The sequence below is a fragment of the Gouania willdenowi genome, chromosome 19 (genome assembly GCF_900634775.1).
Source record: "Gouania willdenowi chromosome 19, fGouWil2.1, whole genome shotgun sequence".
In the NCBI taxonomy this organism is placed as follows: Eukaryota; Metazoa; Chordata; class Actinopteri; order Blenniiformes; family Gobiesocidae; genus Gouania; species Gouania willdenowi.
This window is the reverse complement of record NC_041062.1, coordinates 15,729,446-15,749,202: the sequence shown is the minus strand read 5'-3', so window position 1 is coordinate 15,749,202 and position 19,757 is coordinate 15,729,446. Positions and strand designations below refer to the sequence as shown.

The 19,757-nt window shown below is 32.4% G+C and overlaps 1 protein-coding gene across 2 annotated transcripts; it reads left to right on the top strand.

Moving 5' to 3' along the window:
• Positions 1–2,739: 2,739 nt before the first annotated feature.
• lrrc18b (leucine rich repeat containing 18b) lies at positions 2,740–6,088 on the top strand. Of its 2 annotated transcripts, none has more exons than XM_028476777.1 (3): positions 2,740–2,924; positions 3,787–4,154; positions 5,586–6,088. In XM_028476777.1, exons 2-3 carry the CDS (start codon positions 3,897–3,899, stop codon positions 6,042–6,044), a joined length of 717 nt encoding a protein of 238 aa, XP_028332578.1. In that variant the 5' UTR covers positions 2,740–2,924; positions 3,787–3,896; the 3' UTR covers positions 6,045–6,088. The 2 variants fall into 2 exon arrangements, with proteins under 2 accessions (XP_028332578.1, XP_028332577.1); XM_028476776.1 differs by having other exon boundaries at positions 2,743–2,924; positions 3,893–4,154; positions 5,586–6,085.
• Positions 6,089–19,757: the final 13,669 nt, after the last annotated feature.

Below are 19,757 nucleotides of genomic sequence, written 5' to 3'. Positions count from 1 at the left end.
AAATAAAGACATCTCATAATAGTCTAAACATGTTTGAAAAGTGAAAGGTGAAAAACTGTCGTTCTGGTTGTAGTGCTATGTACTCAATATGAATTCAGATTTGTATTTTGTGGCTGTTATGTTTGATGTTGTTACAGAACATTATCTTCTAATTTGGTCCAAATTAGCCCAAATAAAAAGGTTAAAACTGTTCAGCTATTTACCTCAAATGAAAAGTCCTATTTCCAATTACTCTTTTTGGGCTACACCTGGACCAAATGTGCTAAATACGGACCAACTTGGACGATCCAATGACAACTAAATTTTAACGACTATATTGGGGCTAAATTTTAACCAATTTTGATTGTCAAAAAAACCCAACAATTTCAATGACTAAAAAAGGGGTCTAAATGGACTACGTTAGACGGTCCAATAATACCCTTATTTCCACAACTTTATTGGTACAACTTTGGACTAATTTTGACAGTCAAAAAAAAAAAAAATTAACAATTTCATTGATTATTTTTGGGCTACATTCAGGCTAAGGCGGACCAACCAGATTTAGCCCAGAAAAGAACGTCTAAATGACGTTGGGTGTTTGGTGGGTTAAGGGGATGGTTTCAATAAATGAAGTTAGTGTTTCTGTGACTAGACCTACTTCTAGATACAACTATTAGCCTCCTATGGTGAATTGGGAAGATTAAATAAGGGTTTTATTGTTAGGATGAATATTTTTTTCAATAAAGCACATATTTAAATGTCTCACAAACTCTCATTGTTTAGCATTCATGCTGCAGCATATCAATTAACTGTGTTTAAATCACTATGGTAACTGATCCACATAATGCTTTCAGCTTTTAAATATATGGTATAATATGAAGATCTTTACATTGAGTCTGGAGCTCATTCGAAACTGGGTTTAAAGCTGACATGAGAACAGATTTGAACAACTATAGCTCCCCCTCCTGGTCAGATGCTGCTACTGATAATGTGTGGCGTTTTTTCCCTTCACACTAGTTGGTTGGTGATATTTTGGTCATGTCACTCACAGCTGTGTGATGGCATTGTCATGAGATGAGTGTGTCAGTGTGTGATCTCATGTCAGGGATCAGGAAACAAGTTCAGCAAATCATTACAAACAATGATCAGAATTCAATGTGATCATTTGGTTGTATGGTGTCACAATTAATCTGTCAGGTTTACTGGATGAACTATTAATAAATGTGTATTTATTAGAAGAGTTTTACACAGAGGTGACATATTCATTTTGTTTCAGTGGCCATAAACGCCCCCCCCCCCACCCCCCCCAAAAAAAAAAAATGTAAATCTTTATATTTAGTTTCTTATTCATATAAAAAAATTAAAAAAAAAGTTGTTTATACATTAACATTCTTAAAACAGACATGGGCAACTGCTTAATTTTGTGTGGCCCACAAAGTAAACGCACACAATTACTCCAAAAGACAAGGCAAGGCAAATTTATACACAAGGGACCTCAATGTGATTTACATGATAAAACATTCAATTGTTTAAAATCAATAAGAACGTGTGGTGTGTGTGGACCAACACTCTGACTATCATAGCACTTAGAACTATAATTCATCTGAAGGTACCACCCCGCCCCCCCCCCCCTTTTTTTTTTTTTAAACATTTGTTTTATTTGTTTGTTTTATTTTATTTAATTTCCAATGTTTTTTTTTTTTTTTTTTTTTATTATTAATCTCTATCAATAGTGACAATATGCTCAATACTGTTGTCATGTAAATATTTCTTTAAAGAAATGTCATATATAAAAAGTTAAACATTTTTACATACTCTTGTTTACATGCAAAAGCTTTAAAACCAGTGCAGTTTAAAATTACCCTTGTTTTAAGTGTCTAAATCCTGGTCTGTATGCGGGTTGTAAAGTAAGTTCTGAAGTTTAAAAAATAAATCCTGAAAACGTTTTAAAAGTCCAGCTTTCCCACGGTGTGCCGTAAAGCAGCCACGGGTTGCCTAGGAAACAGATGTAAACAACAGCCATAACTGCTGGTGTAGAGAGGTAAGACGACTCTTCAACTAACTACTAACACTAACAGGACTTCATATTAAAGCTGGTGGTGCATTTTATAAGTAGCCGTAAATAAAGGTCAATAATACGTCATTTAATGAGTGAACTTGTGCAAAGAGTTTAGTTTTGATTTACTATTAAACACACATGGACGCGCCTTGAGCACAAAAATAAATAAATAAATAAATAAATAAAAGTCTGTTGTTGTAAGTACCCCAACTCCCCTGGCACACAACATACACTTGATTTGATTTAATTCATTTATTTTTGAACATGTAAAAACAATAACAACAAATATAAAATAAAAGGAATGTCACAAAAACAAGTTCGTTTCCAAAACAAGTCAAAAACACAAACTAAAATTAAAAAAAAAAAAACATTTACACATTGAAAAAAAGGAGTAGGATGAAGTCTGACTTATTTAATCCTACCCCAGTTTAATCAATTTATTAATAAGCTACTCACATATACATACATATGTATGAAAGCATACATTATATACATACATTCATTCATTATATACTATCCATATGCAAATTATAATATAAGCTACCTATATACATATGAACAAAATAATAATTCTATTAATTGTTTAATATTATTAAAAAGAGCAAAAGATAAATTGCATTGCAACTGTCACATTTATTTTGAAACGCGCACCGACTCATTTCATGAACCAGTTGTAGGGCGTGGCCAACCGGCGAGTCTTTTGCACGATACGGCATACGTCACGCACCGCCTGGATTACTCGTCACACGCTTCAAAGCCTCGATACGGAACGTCACGTCACTAGTTGTACTACTTCCGCTTTGTGCCACAATGGCAACAGGTAACTATGGTAACTGCGCAGACTCTACACCAGTGACTGCACAAAGGACATCCAGGAACAAATAAAGTAAGTCTAAAATGATTAAAACGCCCCGTAAATATTGACCAGCAGATGTCCTCAGTGAGTAATGTTTGTGACCAAAGGGAGTTTCTTGTAATATTGTAAACTTTAATAATGACTATTTCAGCTAAATTCCCGAATCAAGTTAAACAAATACTGCTTTTTTTTAATTTATTTTTTTATTTTTTTATAATATTGTACATTTGTTTACATATTCAGTGATAATCATCCCACTGCACAATACACTTTGTATTCGATTTGTCTATATTTTCTACTTTGTACATGTATATTTTTATTACTTTTTAAATTATTATAATTATTCTTCTTATATATATTTTTGTCTTGGTTTGTTTTTTGTTTTAAATGTGTTTGTTTTTTCTTTGTGGCATCCAGTGTAGACAGCAAAATAAGAATTTCATTGTACAGGGAAACATGTTTCCTCACAAGATTTAAAATTTAAAAAAACAAATCACCTACTAATAATAATGACCAATCTGAGCAATATTACAACAAAGAAAAAAGTTTTATTTTTTCTCATTTTGTTCATTTCCTGCCATCCTATTTTTGTGTTTTCTTGTCATTTCCATATATATATATATATATATATATTTTTTTTCATTTTATGTGTGTTTGTTGTTTGTACATCTGTGTTTTTCTCTCTTCCTGTGTGCTTTTTGTCGTTGTTTTGTGTGTCATGAGTCATTTTGTGTGTTTTTGTCATCATTTGTATGTTTTTCTCCAATTATTATTATTATTTTTGTTGTCTTTTTATATGGTTGTCTGTCATTCTGGTTATTTTGTTGTTGTTTTGTGTGTCATTTTGTGCTTTGGGAGTAGTTTCATGTATTTCTGCTGTTGTTTTCTTCAGTTTTCTGTTTGCTGTCACTACTTTGGGGTGTTGGGGTTTACACAAACACACAGTTGTGGTTCTAATGTCAACCTTGTTGTCATTGTGTGTTACTGTCTCCCTCCAGCACCATGGCTAAAGGAAAGAAAGACAAAGAGCCTAAAGGCAAGGCCATCAATTTCAAAACTGCTCAGAACTGTCTGAAGTCGACCGAAGGTGGCAAACAGCGTCTGGACCTGAGTCTTAAAGGAACATCCACGGTGCCAAAGTGCATCGAGAAACTGGGTACCATAGATGAATTGGATCTGAGCAGGAACTTGATCAAAAAGATCCCAAATTTCATTGAGTTCTTCACAAGCCTCTCGGTTTTGGATCTGCACAGCAACTATGTGAGTGTGTTCAGAAGAATATACGTTCCTCTTTTGTTTTTCACATTGTAGGAGATTATAAGCAGAAAGATCCACAGGTCTGATAGACATAGAGTGGGGAATACTGACGCATAAACATACATACACATACTCTATACGAGTATTTTCCAAACCATCAAACGATGACAATACGTAAGTTAGTGGGAGTTATGAGGGTTAAGGTGAGATTTTGACAGATATTTATTGTTGTACCCTTTATTTAACCTGGTGAAAAAAACAGATTTAAAATCGCTTATTTAAGGAAGTATTGCAAACAGATTCGACAACAAAATTTAAAAAATAGAAAAGTGTAAAAGGAAACATGCAATTTTAAAAGCAGTCACAATGTCCAATACTGTTTTTTCCATTAACCAAGCTTTAAAATATATAACAATTATGAGATTTTTATATAATAATAATAATAATAAGTTATTATTATTATTATTATTATTATTATTATTATTATTATTATTATTATTATTATTAACCTCATAACCACTTGCCCGCGTCAGTGTCTTTCCCTTAAACGCCCTCCCCTGTCGCCCTGTCTCTCTCGCCATGTGAGCTACCCCACACCCCATTTAGTATAAATTTCTAATTCTAAATAATTATTAAACCATGTTTAACTTATTGTTGTTGTTTATCTAAATTATGTTTAACTATTAATGTCTATGTCTATCAGACCTGTATACCTTGTAGACCTATATAATAATAATAATATATACATGTTTCCTATCTGTGTGTATTTTCACTTGAAAACCTGGTTTTCAGGTTTCTTCTTTGATACATGTAAACACTGCCATTTCTATAACATGTTAATGCTCTGATTGGTCATTATTCTAAATGTTGACATGAATGTTGATAATGTGGCCCTCAGATCAGCCAATCACATTTTTGTGGCTCCCACTTTGATAAAAGTTACCCATTTCTGTTTTGGATCATTAATTATAGAAAGTGTCTATTTGTACAGTTGCCGTACAGACAACCCTCTGTGCTATTGGTACGTTTACCGAAGTACACGTACGTAGCGTCTTAGGGTTAGGTTTAGGTTTAGGTTTAGAGTTAGGGTTGGGTTATGACCCTATATCGCAACAATTTTTAGTGTTAGGTTTACGGTTAAGTTTGACCAATGCCTGACATCAAATCAAATCAAATCGGGGCTTCTGCCTTTAATTGGCCATGTAATGTTATTACATTAATGGAATTTGTCCTCTGCATTTAACCCATAACACATGACCTAAACTGGCCAATGAGGGGCGCTGCGTACAGATAAAATGTCGATATATTGATACGGCAACTGTACTGCCTTAATTATACCCTGTTGGTTTTCGAGTTACAAAACATGTGTAAAAGTTTCATAATGTGACAGAGTACCGTAACAGATACGTGTCCATGTCTCTCCTTGTGTCCCAGCTGGATCAGCTCCCAGCATGCATCGGCAGCCTGAATATGCTGAAGGTGTTGAACCTGTGCGACAACCGTCTGACCAGTCTGCCCAGTGAGCTGAGCCAGCTGGGCAAACTACACACCCTCCAACTGGGAGTCAACCAGCTGGAACGCCTCCCTCCATCCTTCCGCTCACTGAAGGAGCTGCGCATACTCGGCCTTTCCGACAACAACTTCACACAAGTCCCCAGCTGCATCGCCGAGCTGAAGAAACTGGAGAGCGTAAACCTGGATAGGAACCCCATCCCTACCGAGGACGAGCTCATCCACAAAGCTGTTGTGATTGCAGAGAGATTTCACCTGGTGGAGGACGACTCGCTGTGTGCGGCCTGCATGGATGCCTGCAGGAGGCAAAGGGAGTTGGTGAAAGGTGGAAAAAGAGAGGGAGAGATTATTGATGGGACATCAGAGGGTAGTGAGAAGTAGAAGTTACACTCAGAACCTCAGTAATGATGACACATTAAAGTTTTAGTTGAGAAAAAATATGATCTAAGTTGGGTTGTTTCTTGTGAACGCGGAGTTTGCGTGGGAGTGGACCCCCGAGTGGTCAAAAGTTTTACAGTTTACAGTTTTCCCAAATTTGAATATACATTTATATATAAAATGGTTTTCTGCTGCTTTGATTCTAACATATTACTGTTAGTTTAATGTCACAGTTGTTAGTTCTACCTCAGGTGTGTAGTATAAATTTTCAGTGAAATGGTCCACAACCTTTGAGACTTTAGGTTGGTTCTTCTTTTGTGGCACAATTCTTCTTCACAATGTAAATGGTGAAGCGACACTGCACCCAGCAGTTCACGTATGGTACTGCAGCAAAAATGAAGCAGAAAAGCGGCAGCCGGCCTGATTTTATCATAAGTTTACAACATTAAACGATGCGTCAATGCAAATTTTTTTCATCAACATTATCAATTATGTTACTAATCATTTTTGCATTATTGTATATATTACACATATGGTGGTTGGCGCGTATCTCAAGATGGTTTACATATTTAGTGCTATTTTTTCTCACTGGTCCACTGTTTGTTTCAATGCATTTATGTTGTAATAAACAGAAGAAGTTAATTAAGATAGTTTTTTATTCATTTTTTTGTCTTCATTTGCATATTTTGGGTGTCGTTTTGTACCCTTTGGCGTATCTTTGTTGTCTCGGTCTAATTTTGTGGGGCCCCGAAAGAAAAACTTGGGGGGGGGGAGTAGTGGGCGGTCGCGGGGGAGCATTTGATGGGGTCCTGTTCCTCCAGCGATGGTGGTCAGTAGTCATTATGATACGGTGATCCAGCGTTGCTAGATCTGCAGTGAGCTTATATAATATATATATATATATATATATATATATATATATATATATTTAAAAAAAAATGCATAAAAACCTATGCTTTATGTTTTAGTTGACTAAAATCTTAATGTCTTTTACCATAGTTGACTGAAACGACTATAACTCAAATAGTCCAGACTAAATGTTGACAAAAGCTAAGTTGCATTTTGGTCAAAAGACTATGACTAGAAAACTAAATCAAAATGTAATAAATTGTTGGTTTTCTATTGTAGACACTTTATAATGGCAGATGAAAACGGTATTGTGTGTTATGGTGTTGATGCTTCCTCCCACTCTCACTATATTGATGCATTATTTAGTGACACTTGAGAATTAAAGGCTTTGTTACTGTATTACTTACATTTTTTTTTTTTTTTTTGGGCTGATCGTACTGACAACAGCAGATTTCAGGAAAATGAGTTCTTCACCGCCGACCTCTTTGGTTACAGTCTTTCTCTTTGTTCTCGTCCCTTTATTATTGCTATAGAAAAAGTCAATACCATTTGAGAACAGTGGACGACCTCACAGGCCTGTTCCATTCACTTTCTCCTACATCGCTGAGCCGCAAAATGCTGAGTAGACTGGATATAGATCTCAAAAGAGACGGAACTCATTAGGATGCAAGCCGCCTGATATTGACTCAACCATATTGTGATACTTGGCAATCCTACAGTAAGATGTTGGGGTGGGTGGGGAGGTGTAGTGAGCAGAAGCTTCAAATGACTCACTTATACACTTCCGTTGATTCAAAGTAGAGAATAAAAAATGTACAAACCTGACTGTTGAGTTTGGTGAGTCATAATTGCATTTATTTATGTTATTTCTGATGTTTTTGTAATGTAATTGCAAAATATTGAATTTGTATCTTAAAATTGATTATCTATCTTTGTTTATTTCATTCAACAATCAATACAATAAAAAATGCACCTTCAAAATTATTTATTATTCTACAATTTCCATGTTATTTACAAGATCATACAAGGGTGAAAACAAGACGACAATACATTTTTGCTAAATAAATACATTTAAAATACAAAAAATCTTGCTAATGAAGTTCTTTAGCTTTAGCATGCTAATTCTTTTTTTGGGGTAGCATTTAAGTAATAAAACTCACAGAAATGTTTCATTTTAAACGTTTATGTTGCTAAACAATAAGTAATAAAGCCACCACTCGCTGCGGGGAAGATTTTGGTGACAAATATACAGAAAAGTGATATTTTTGTTAGCTTTTGAAATGGAACAATTATTTCGTTAGCTTAAAACTAGCATAAATAGTTCCTGAGATTTTCTATCACTGCTATAATTGCATATTGCAATTATAGCAGTGATAGCACTTGTAAAAACAACTTAACATTTGTTGTACAAATAAAAGACAACAAAAAATTCTTGCTAAAATGAAGTTCTTTAGTTTTAGCCATCAATTAGCTTCTTTTAGGTAGCATTTAGGTATTAAACATTTTCAGAAATGTTTCATTTTAAACATCTATGTTGCTCAACAGTAAGTAACAAAAGCTACTACTCAAAATATGGTTTTAATGTTTTTAAATACAGACAGATTTCATGTGATCAATGTGTACGACCACATGATCACATGAGTTCTAATTGGATTTCGTCCCATGTGACCAAATTATAGTTTAGTTTTTACGAGTTGATGTAAATATATTTTCATTTGGTTTACATTAAAGTTTTGTTTTAAATTAGCCATAGTCTTTTTCTAAGGATGCCGCATCAATATAACGACATTCTATTCGTACGCAGTGCTCCTCATTGGCCAGTTTAGGTCACATGATAGGACAGTCATTGGCCAGTTTAGGTCACGTGACTAAAACTAAACGTAATCGTGAACCTAACCCTAAACATAAAAATTGTTGTGATATTGGGTTATAACCTAAACCTAACCCTAACTCTAACCTAAAGACGCTTGTACGTGTACTTCGTTAAACGTACCAATAGCACCGGGGATTGTTCGTATGGCAACTGTACAAATGGACACTGTCTTTACTAAATGTAGTTGATGGAAACTATGACGATGATCTTTGGTCAACAAACACAACAAATTGATTTCTAACTCTGGGTTCAGTCGTCCATGTTTTAGAATGGATCAATGTCTTCCTGCTCCAAGTTACGGTTATAAGGTTGAGTGAAGCCAAGCAAACCTGCTGCCATCTGCTGGCCTGTGGTTGTGTGCTCCTCTCATCAGCATTAGTGGATAAAGTCATGGCGCCTGGCCCCTGGCCCCTGGGCTAATTGTCAGTGACTGAGTGAACGAGAGGTATGGCCTCCAAAAGACAGAGCGAGACAGAGAGACTCATGGGAAATCACCTGCCTTTGATGGCAGCAGCAGCCACACTCTTCTTAACAGGATCCTTTTTAATTCTATTAGAACGTCCGTCACTGCCTGGTTAAATAGTGGAGAGCTCCACACAGAATTACGTTAACAGTAAAAATAATTGATACTTTCAAACAGCAGTGGGCAACATGCATGATTATTTTTTATCTATAATGTAATGACAATTATTTATCATATTAGGGAAAAATAACTGTTTTTATTACACTACTTTTAAACCAACAATATTTGTACAGTTTACAGTGCAAACCAAAGCATTAAATAAGAATTACGCTAAAAAAAAAAAAAAAAAAAAATTACTTAAGAATTTAAAATCTTCCAAAGACTAACAGAATAAATACACTATTACAGAGTGCAGAGCCCATATTTTAAATGTAAATATTGCCGGCGATCAGATTAATTCAATTGTGGCAACCAAAATCGTGATCAAGATTAAAATTTGATTAATTGTGAAGCGCTAACTGGTGGTATGCAGGCCACATGCTGCCCTCCGTTCAATTTTGTGTTGTCCCAAAAATAAAACCCACAAAAAATTGTAATTCAAGAAGTTGGAAGGAGTATGGAGCCCAACATTATAGGCAAAAGAACAAAACACATACACAAAATGACATTAAAATATATGAAATGTAACAACAAAAACACACGAAAAATATTCAGAAAATACACAAAATGACTCCAGCAACAACACATATACAAAACGACACCAAAGACGCACAAAATGCCAAAAAAAAGTACACAAAATGACAGAAAATGTACTCTTCATCCCATTTAGTTATTTATATTTTATTTGATGTTTATTTACAGTGTGTTTGTCACATTGGTGTCATTGCCTAAAACAAATACCTCCCAAGAGAAACATGGAGAAACCTTTAACCTTTAGTTGTGGTTTCTGTCACCACAAATGTTTATTGTGCTGGTTTCACACGAAAACCTTTAAATGACAAACAGTATTGATCCCAAGATGTTCAAATTAACTGCCCACTATTGTATAAACATCTCAGGAGCCAAAAGAACATTCAACTATATTTAACAAAAAACGGCCCAAAAATCTTACTGTGGAATCTTGTGTCTGGTTTGCCAGATGAAAAGTGAGTCAACCCATAGTTTATTTTTAACTCTGTCAGAATTTGGGTAAAAACCACAAGAAAGTAAATGATAAATGTTCACGACTCGAGACTACTCCCTGCTTTTATAAATACTGCTGCAAAAAGAAGAAGGTTGGAGAAAACTGCTTGGTCATGGCTTGTTTGTGGGCGATACCATGTCTTTTTCTCCATCATGTCTCATTAAATCCAGTCTCCCCTGTGATAACAAAAGATTAGGATGATGTGAGTGACAGAATTAGAGGGAGCGACCATCTGAGCCACACCCATGGTGTAACCAGGAGACCACACAGAATATGTCTGCTGTGTGTGTGTGTCATTTCTCCCTATATCTCTGTGAAATCCTTCTGTTTCTCATGTTCTGTGCTTATGTCAGATCTATCTGTGATAGGTCTATGTGTAAATGTACTTTTATGTCGTCTTTTTACGCCCCCCCCCCACCCGCCCCTTGCACCCCTCTGTGTCTGCCTCCCTCTTTGCTCTGTAACAAGAGCAGCTGTGGTTGACACAAACCAAGCTCTGATTCAATTGCAGTGTAAGACCCACTGCTATTATCCTGTGTCTGTGCAGGAGGAGGGGCTCACAGCTGCTACCCAGTACCCACACGACACTACAGGTTGGGGTTGCTTTCCTGTGACAACCTACAATGAAACATAGTACAGTACATATCTGACTCTGATTACAGCAACATTATGATACTACAAAGCTATATACACACACACACACACACACACACACACACACACACACACACACATATATATAGTCTTATCTCAGAAAAAAAAATTAAATTTTATTTTATTTTTTATTTTTATGCCTTATTATAACCTTACCTCAGAATTAGGGTATTTTTCTTTTTTTTTTTTGTTTTTTCATGCCTTACTGCATTATATCCCAGTATAAGTGTGCACATCATATTGAGACTACTTTTTAGAGTGATGTGATAGCCTAATCTGAGGAAAAAAAAAATCTAAATTTTTCAAATTTCATGCCTTACTACAGCCTTACCTCGTATTTGGGGTATTTTTCATTTTTTTTTTTTTTTTTGTCATTTTTTTTTTTGCCTTACCGCATTTTTATCCCAGTATAAGTATGCACATCATATTTAGACTAGTATTTAAAATAATATGACAGCCTTATCACATAAAAAAAAAATTCTAAAATTTTTTACATTTTATGCCTTACAATAGCCTTCCCTCGTATTCGGGGTGTTTGTCATTTTTTTTTTTTTTTTTTTTTCATGCTTGACTGTGTTTTCATCCTTGTATAAGTATGCACATCATATTTAGACTAGTATTTTAAATAATGTGATAGCCTTATCTCAATAAAAAAATTCTGAATTTTTTCAGTTTTTATGCCTTACAATAGCCTTCCCTCGTATTCGGGGTGTTTGTCATTTTTTTCTCATTTTTCATGCCTTACTGCATTATATCCCAGTATAAGTGTGCACATCATATTGAGACTACTTTTTAGAGTGATGTGATAGCCTAATCTCAGGAAAAATAAATCTAAATTTTTAAAATTTTATGCCTTACTATTGCCTTACCTCAGATTTGGGGTATTTTTCATTTTTTTTCTCAACTTTCATGCCATACTGCATTTCATCCCAGTATAAGTGTGCACATTATATTTATACTAGTATTTAGGGTGAAAAAAAATCTATTTTTTTCAAATTTTATGCCTTACTCATATTCTGGGTGTTTATCAATTTTTTTTTTTTCTCATTTGTCATGCCTTACTGCATTTTTATCCCTGTTTAAGTATGCATATTATATTTAGACTAGTATTAAGGGTGATGTGATAGCCTTATCTCAGAAAAAAAAAATTCTGAATTTTTTACATTTTTATGCCTTACTATAGCCTTACCTCGGAATAAGGGTGTTTTTCATTTATTTATTTATTTTTCATTCTTGACTGTTTTCATTCTCGTATAAGTATGCACATCATATATAGACTAGTTTTTATGGTCTTGTGATAAATAGCCTTATCTCAGAATTTTTTTTTTTTTTAATTTTTCAAATTGATTGCCCTACTGCATTTTTATCCCTGTATAAGTATGCATTTCTTATTGAGACTAGTTTTTAGGGTGATGTGATAGCCTAATCTCAGGAAAAAAAAATCTAAATTTTTCAAATTTTATGCCTTACTAGCCTTCCCTCGTATTCGGGGTGTTTGTCATTTTTTTCTCATTTTTCATGCCTTACTGCAATATATCCCAGTATAAGTATGTACATCATATTTAGACTAGTATTTAGAATAATGTGATAGCCTTATCGCAGAAAAAAAAAATTCTAAAATTTTTCAAATTTATGCCTCACTATAGCCTTACCTCGGAATTAGGGTGTTTTTCATCTATTTTTTATCATTATTGACTGTTTTCATCCTTGGATAAGAATGCACATCATAAATAGACTAGTATTTAGGGTCTTGTAAAAGCCTTATCTAAAAAAAAATCTAATTTTTTCAAATTGTGATTTTTTTCATTTTTTTCCTCATTTTTCATGCCATACTGCATTTTTAACCCAGTATAAGTATGCACATCTTATTTAGACAAGTATTTAGAGTGATGTGATAGCCTAATCTGAGAATTTTTTTTTTAAATTTTTCAAATTTTATGCCTTACTATAGCCTGACCTCGTATTCGGGGTGTTTATCTTTTTTTTTTTTTTTTTTTTTTTTTTCATGCCTTACCGCATTTTTATCTCAGTATAAGTATGCACATCATATTTAGACTAGTATTTAGAATAATGTGATAGCCTTATCGCAGAAAAAAAAAATTCTAAAATTTTTCAAATTTATGCCTCACTATAGCCTTACCTTGTATTTGGGGTGTTTGTCATTTTTTTCGAATTTTTCATGCCTTACTGCATTTTTATTCCTGTTTAAGTATGCATATTAAATTTAGACTACTATTTAGGGTGATGTGATAGCCTTATCTCAGAAAAAAAAATTCTGAATTTTTTCAGTTTTTATGCCTTACTATAGCCTTACTTCGGAATTAGGCTGTTTTTCATTTTTTTTTTTTTTTTCATGCTTGACTGTGTTTTCATCCTTGTATTAGTATGCACATCATATATAGACTAGTATTTTAAATAATGTGACAGCCTTATCTCAGAAAAAAAAAATCTGAATTTTTTCAGTTTTTATGCAATACTAAAGCCTTACTTCGGAATTAAGGTGTTTTTCATTTTTTTTTTTTTTTTTCATGTTTGACTGTGTTTTCATCGTTGTATAAGTATGCACATTATAATAAGACTAGTATTTAGGGTGATGTTATACTCTTATCTCAGAAAAAAATTTCTGAATTTTTTCAAATTTTGTGCCTTACTATAGCATTACTTCGGATTTGGGGTATTTGTCATTTTTTTTCTCATTTTTTATTCCTTACTGCATTTCATCCCAGTATAAGTGTGCACATCATATTTAGACTAGTATTTAGGGTGATGTAATAGCCTTATTTGAAAAAAAATGTTAAAATTTATTTTAAATTTTATGCCTCACTATAGCCTGACCTCGTATTCGAGGTGTTTATTTATTTTATTTTTTCATTTTTCATGCCTTACCGCATTTTTATCTCAGTATAAGTATGCACATCATATTTAGACTAGTATTTAGAAAATTGTGATAGCCTTGTCTCAGAAAAAAAAAATTCTAATTTTTTTCAAATGTATGCCTTACTATAGCCTTACCTCGGAATTAAGGTGTTTTTCATCTATTTTTTTATTTTTTATTCTTGACTGTTTTCATCCTCGTATAAGTATGCACCTATAATATATAGACTAGTTTTTATGGTCTTGTGATGTGATTGCCTTATCTCAAAAAAAAAAAAAATCTAAATTTTTCAAATTTTATGCCTTACTATAGCCTTACCTCGTATTTGGGGTGTTTGTCATTTTTTGTCATTTTTCATGCCTTACCGCATTTTTATCCCATTATAAGTATGCACATCATATTTAGACTAGTATTTAAAATAATGTGACAGCCTTATCACATAAAAAAAAATTCTAAAATTTTTTAAATTTTATGCCTTACTATAGCCTTACCTCGGAATTAGGGTGTTTTTCATTTTTTTTTTTTTTTTTTTTCATGCTTGACTGTGTTTTTGTTCTCATTTAAGTATTCACAACATATTTAGACTAGTTTTCAGGGTCTTGTGATAGCTATATATCAAAAAAAAAAAAATCAAAATTTTTAAAATTTTTTGCCTTGCTATAGCCTTTCCTCGTTTTTTGGGGTGTTTGTCATTTCTTTCTCACTTTTCATTCCTTACTGCATTTTTATCCCAGTATAAGTATGCACATCATTATTAGACTAGTTATTAGGGTCTTGTGATAGCCTTATCTAAGAAAAAAATTCTATTACATTTTTCAAATTTTACGCCTTACCTCGGAATTAGAGTATTTTTCATTTTTTTAAAAATTTTTTATGATTGACTGTGTTTTCATCGTTGTATAAGTATGCACATCATATTTAGACTTGTTTTTAGGGTCTTACTACAGTCTGAACTGTCATACCAGCCTCTCATTGCCTTAGATCTCTGAAGCTAAGCAGGTCTGAGCCTGGTTAGAAGGTGGATGGGAGACCACTGATAAATCCAGGTGCCACAGTGGGGTGTCAGTCACTCCAGTGGTATCTGTCATTGTTTTGTTGTGTCCTTTGGCTTTGGCAGCTTCGCTTCCGTCAGTCTGCCTCAGGGCATCTGTGGCTACAACAGTAGCTTTCCACCACTAAATTTGGATTAAAAAAAATAATCCCTGAGTTCTGTTAAGTGTCAAAAAAGTGCTCTATAAAATTGATGCTTTATTATTACGTGGGATTTATGGTGTTTGTCATTTCCTAATTTTTCATGCTTGGCTGTGTTCATCCTCGTATAAGTATGCACATCATATATAGACTAGTTTTTATGGTCTTGTGATAGATAGCCTTATCTCAGAATTTTTATTTTTTTAATTTTTCAAATTGAATGCCTTACTGCATTTTTATCCCTGTATAAGCATGCATATCATATTTAAACTATTATTTAGGGAGATGTGATAGCCTTATCTTAGAAAAAAAAATCCAAATTTTTCAAAATTTATGCCTTACTATAGCCTTACCTAGTATTCGGGGTGTTTATCATTTTTTTTTTCGAATTTTTCATGCGTTACCGCATTTTTAACCCAGTATAAGTATGCATATCATATTTAGACTAGCTTTTAGAGTGATGTGATAGCCTTATCTCAGAAAAAAAAAAATCTGATTTTTTAAAATTTTATGCTATACAATAAAATACCTCGGAATTAGGGTGTTTTTCATTTATTTTATTTTTTTCATGCTTTTTATCTCAAGAAAAAAAAAATCTAAATATTTCAAAATTTATGCCTTACTATAGCCTTACCTCGGATATGGGGTGTTTGTCATTTATTTTTCTCATTTTTCATGCCTTACTGCATTTTTATCCCAGGATAAGTATGCACATCATATTTAGACTAGTATTTAGAGTAATGTGATAGCCTTATCTCCGAAAAAAAAAAATCTGAATTTTTCAAATTTTATGACTTACTATAGCCTTACCTCGGAATTAGGGTGTTTTTCATCCATTTTTTTATTTTTTTTTTCATTCTTGACTGTGTTTTAATACTTGTATAAGAATGCACATCATAATTATATTAGTATTTAGGGTCTTATGAAAGCCTTTCCAAAAAAAAAAAAAATTAAATTTTTTCAAATTCAGATTATTTTCATTTTTTTCTCATTTTTCATGCCTTACTGCATTTTTAACCCAATATAAGTATGCATACCATATTTAGATTAATATTTAGGGTGATATGATAGCCTGATCCCAAAATACATTTTTTGAAATTTTTCAAATTTTATGCCTTACTATAGCCTTAGCTCTTATTTCGGGTGTTTATCATTTTTTTCTCATTTTTCATGCCATACTGCATTTCATCCCAGTATCAGTGTGCAAATCATATTTAGGCTACTTTTTAAAGTGATGTGATAGCCTTATCTTAGGAAAAAAAAATCTAAATTTTTCAAATTTTATGCTTTACTATAGCCTTCCCTCGTATTCGGGGTGTTTATCATTTTTTTTTCTCTCACTTTTCATGCCTTACTGCATTTTTAACCCAATATAAGTATGCATACCATATTTAAATTAGTATTTAGGGTGATGTGATAGCCTTATCTCAAAATAATTTTTTTGAAATTTTTCAAATTTTGTGCCTTACTATAGCCTCAACTTGGAATTAGGGTGTTTTTAATTTTTTTTTTTTTTTTTCATGCTTGACTGTGTTTTCATCGTTGTATAATTATGCATATCATATTTAGACTAGTATTTTAAATAATGTTACAGCCTTATTTCAGAAAAAAAAAATTCTGAATTTTTTCAGTTTTTATGCCTTACTATAGCCTTACCTCGGAATTAGGGTGTTTTAAATATTATTATTTTTTTTTTTCATGCTTGACTGTGTTTTCATCGTTGTATAAGTATGCACAATATAATAAGACTAGTATTTAGGGTGATGTTATACTCTTATCTCAGAAAAAAATTCTGAATTTTTTCAAATTTGATGCCTTACTATTGCCTTACCTCAGATTTGGGGTATTTTTCATTTTTTTTCTCAATTTTCATACCATACTGCATTTCATCCCAGTATAAGTGTGCACATCATATTTATACTAGTATTTAGGGTGATGTGATAGCCTTATCTTAGAAAAAAAAATCAAATTTTTTCAAATTTTATGCCTTACCTCGTATTCGGGGTGTTTATCATTTTTTTTTTCTAATTTTTTATGTCCTACTGCATTTTTGTCCCTGTTTACGTATGTATATTATATTTAGACTAGTATTTAGGGTGATGTGATAGCCTTATCTCAGAATTATTTTTTTTTAAATTTTTTAATTTTTTTGCCTTACTTTAGCCTTACTTCTTATTTCGTGTTTATCATTTTTTTTTTTTTGTGAATTTTTGTGAATTTTTGTGAATTTCTCTTGGAGATGAATAAAGTATCTATCTATCTATCTATCTAGCTTTCCACCACTAAATTTGGATTAAAAAAAATAATCCCTGAGTTCTGTTAAGTGTCGAAAAAGTGCTCTATAAAATTGATGCTTTATTATTACGTGGGATTTATGTTTGTCATTTCCTAATTTTTCATGCTTGACTGTCTTCATCCTCGTATAAGTATGCACATCATATATAGACTAGTTTATGATAGCCTTATCTCAGAATTTTTATTTTTTTAATTTTTCAAATTGAATGCCTTACTGCATTTTTATCCCTGTATAAACATGCATATCAAATTTAAACTATTATTTAGGGAGATGTGATAGTCTTATCTTAGAAAAAAAAAATTCAAATTTTTCAAATTTTATGCCTTACTATAGCCTAACCTTGTATTTGTCATATTGTCATAGCCTTATCTCAGAAAAAAAAAATCTAAATTTTTTAAATTTCATTCCTTACTATAGCCTTACCTCTTATTTCGGGTGTTTATCATTTTTTTCGCATTTTTCATGCCTTACTGCATTTTTATCGCCGTTAAAGTATGCATATTATATTTAGACTAGTATTTAGAGTGATGTGATAGCCTTATCTTAGAAAAAAAAATCTAAACTTTTCAAATTGTATGCCTTACTATAGCCTTAACTAGTATTTGGGGTATTTTTCCTTTTTATTTGTCATTTTTCATGCATGACCGCATTTTTATCCCAGTATAAGTATGTACATCATATTTAGACTAGTATTTAAAATAATGTGACAGCCTTATCACATAAAAGTTTCAGTTTTTATGCCTTACAATAGCCTTACCTCGGAATTAGGGTGTTTTTCATTTAATTTATTTTTTTCATGCTTGACTGTGTTTTCATCCTTGTATAAGTATGCACATCATATTAAAACTAGTATTTAGGATGATGTGATAGCCTTATCTCAGGAAATTTTTTTTTTAAATTTTTCAATTTTTATGCCTTACCTTAGCCTTACTTCTTATTTCGGGTGTTTATCATTTTTTTTTCAAATTTTTCATGACTTACTGCATTTTATCCCAGTATAAGTGTGCACACCATAATGAGACTACTTTTTAGAGTGATGTAATAGCCTTATCTCAGAAATTTTTTTTTTAAATTTTTCAAATTTTATGCCTTACTATAGCCTTACATCGGAATTAGGGTGTTTTTCATCAATTTCTTTTTTTTTTTTTTATTCTTGACTGTGTTTTCATACTTGTATAAGTATGCACATCATAATTAGACTAGTATTTAGGGTCTTGTGAAAGCTTTATCTAAAAAAAAAAAGAATTTAATTTTTTCAATTTCAGATCATTTTTCATTTTTTTCTCATTTTTCATGCCTTACTGCATTTTTAACCCAATATAAGTATGCATACCATATTTAGATTAGTATTTAGGGTGATGTGATAGCCTTATCTCAAAATAAATTTTTTGAAATTTTTCAAATTTTATGCCTTACTATAGCCTTACTTCTTATTTCAGGTGTTTATCATTTTTTTCTCATTTCTCATGCCTTACTGCATTTTATCCCAGTATAAGTGTGCATATTATATTTAGACTAGTATTAAGGGTGATGTGATAGCCTTATTTCAGAAAAAAAAAAATTCTGAATTTTTTACATTTTTATCCCTTACTATAGCCTTACCTTGGATTTAGGGTGTTTTTCATTTATTTTATTTTTTTCATGCTTGACTGTGTTTTCATCCTTGTATAAGTATGCACATCATATTAAAACTAGTATTTACGGTGATGTGATAGCCTTATCTCAGGAAAAAAAAATTTGAAATTTTTCAATTTTTATGCCTTACCTTAGCCTTACCTCTTATTTTGGGTGTTTATCTTTTTTTTTTTTTTTTTTCATGCCTTTCTGCATTGTATCCCAGTATAAGTGTGCACAACATATTTAGACTACTTTTTAGAGTGATGTGATAGCCTTATCTCAAGAAAAAAAAAATCTAAATATTTCAAATTGTATTCCTTACTATAGCCTTACCTCGTATTTGGGGTATTTTTCCTTTTTATTTGTCAATTTTCATGCCTTTTCAGCATTTTTTTTTACCAGTATAAGTATGCACATCATATTTAGACTAGTATTTAGGGTCTTGTGATAGTCTTATCTCAGAAAAAAAAATTCTAAATTTTTTCAATTTTTATGCCTTGCTATAGCCTTACTTCGGATATGGGGTGTTTGTCATTTTTTGTCATTTTTCATGCCTTACTGCATTTCTATCTCAGTATAAGTATGCACATCATATTTAGACTAGTATTTTAAATAATGTGACAGCCTTATCTCAGAAAAAAAAAATTCTGAATGTTTTCAGTTTTTATGCCTTACTAAAGCCTTACCTCTTATTTCGGTAAGGCTTTGAATTAGG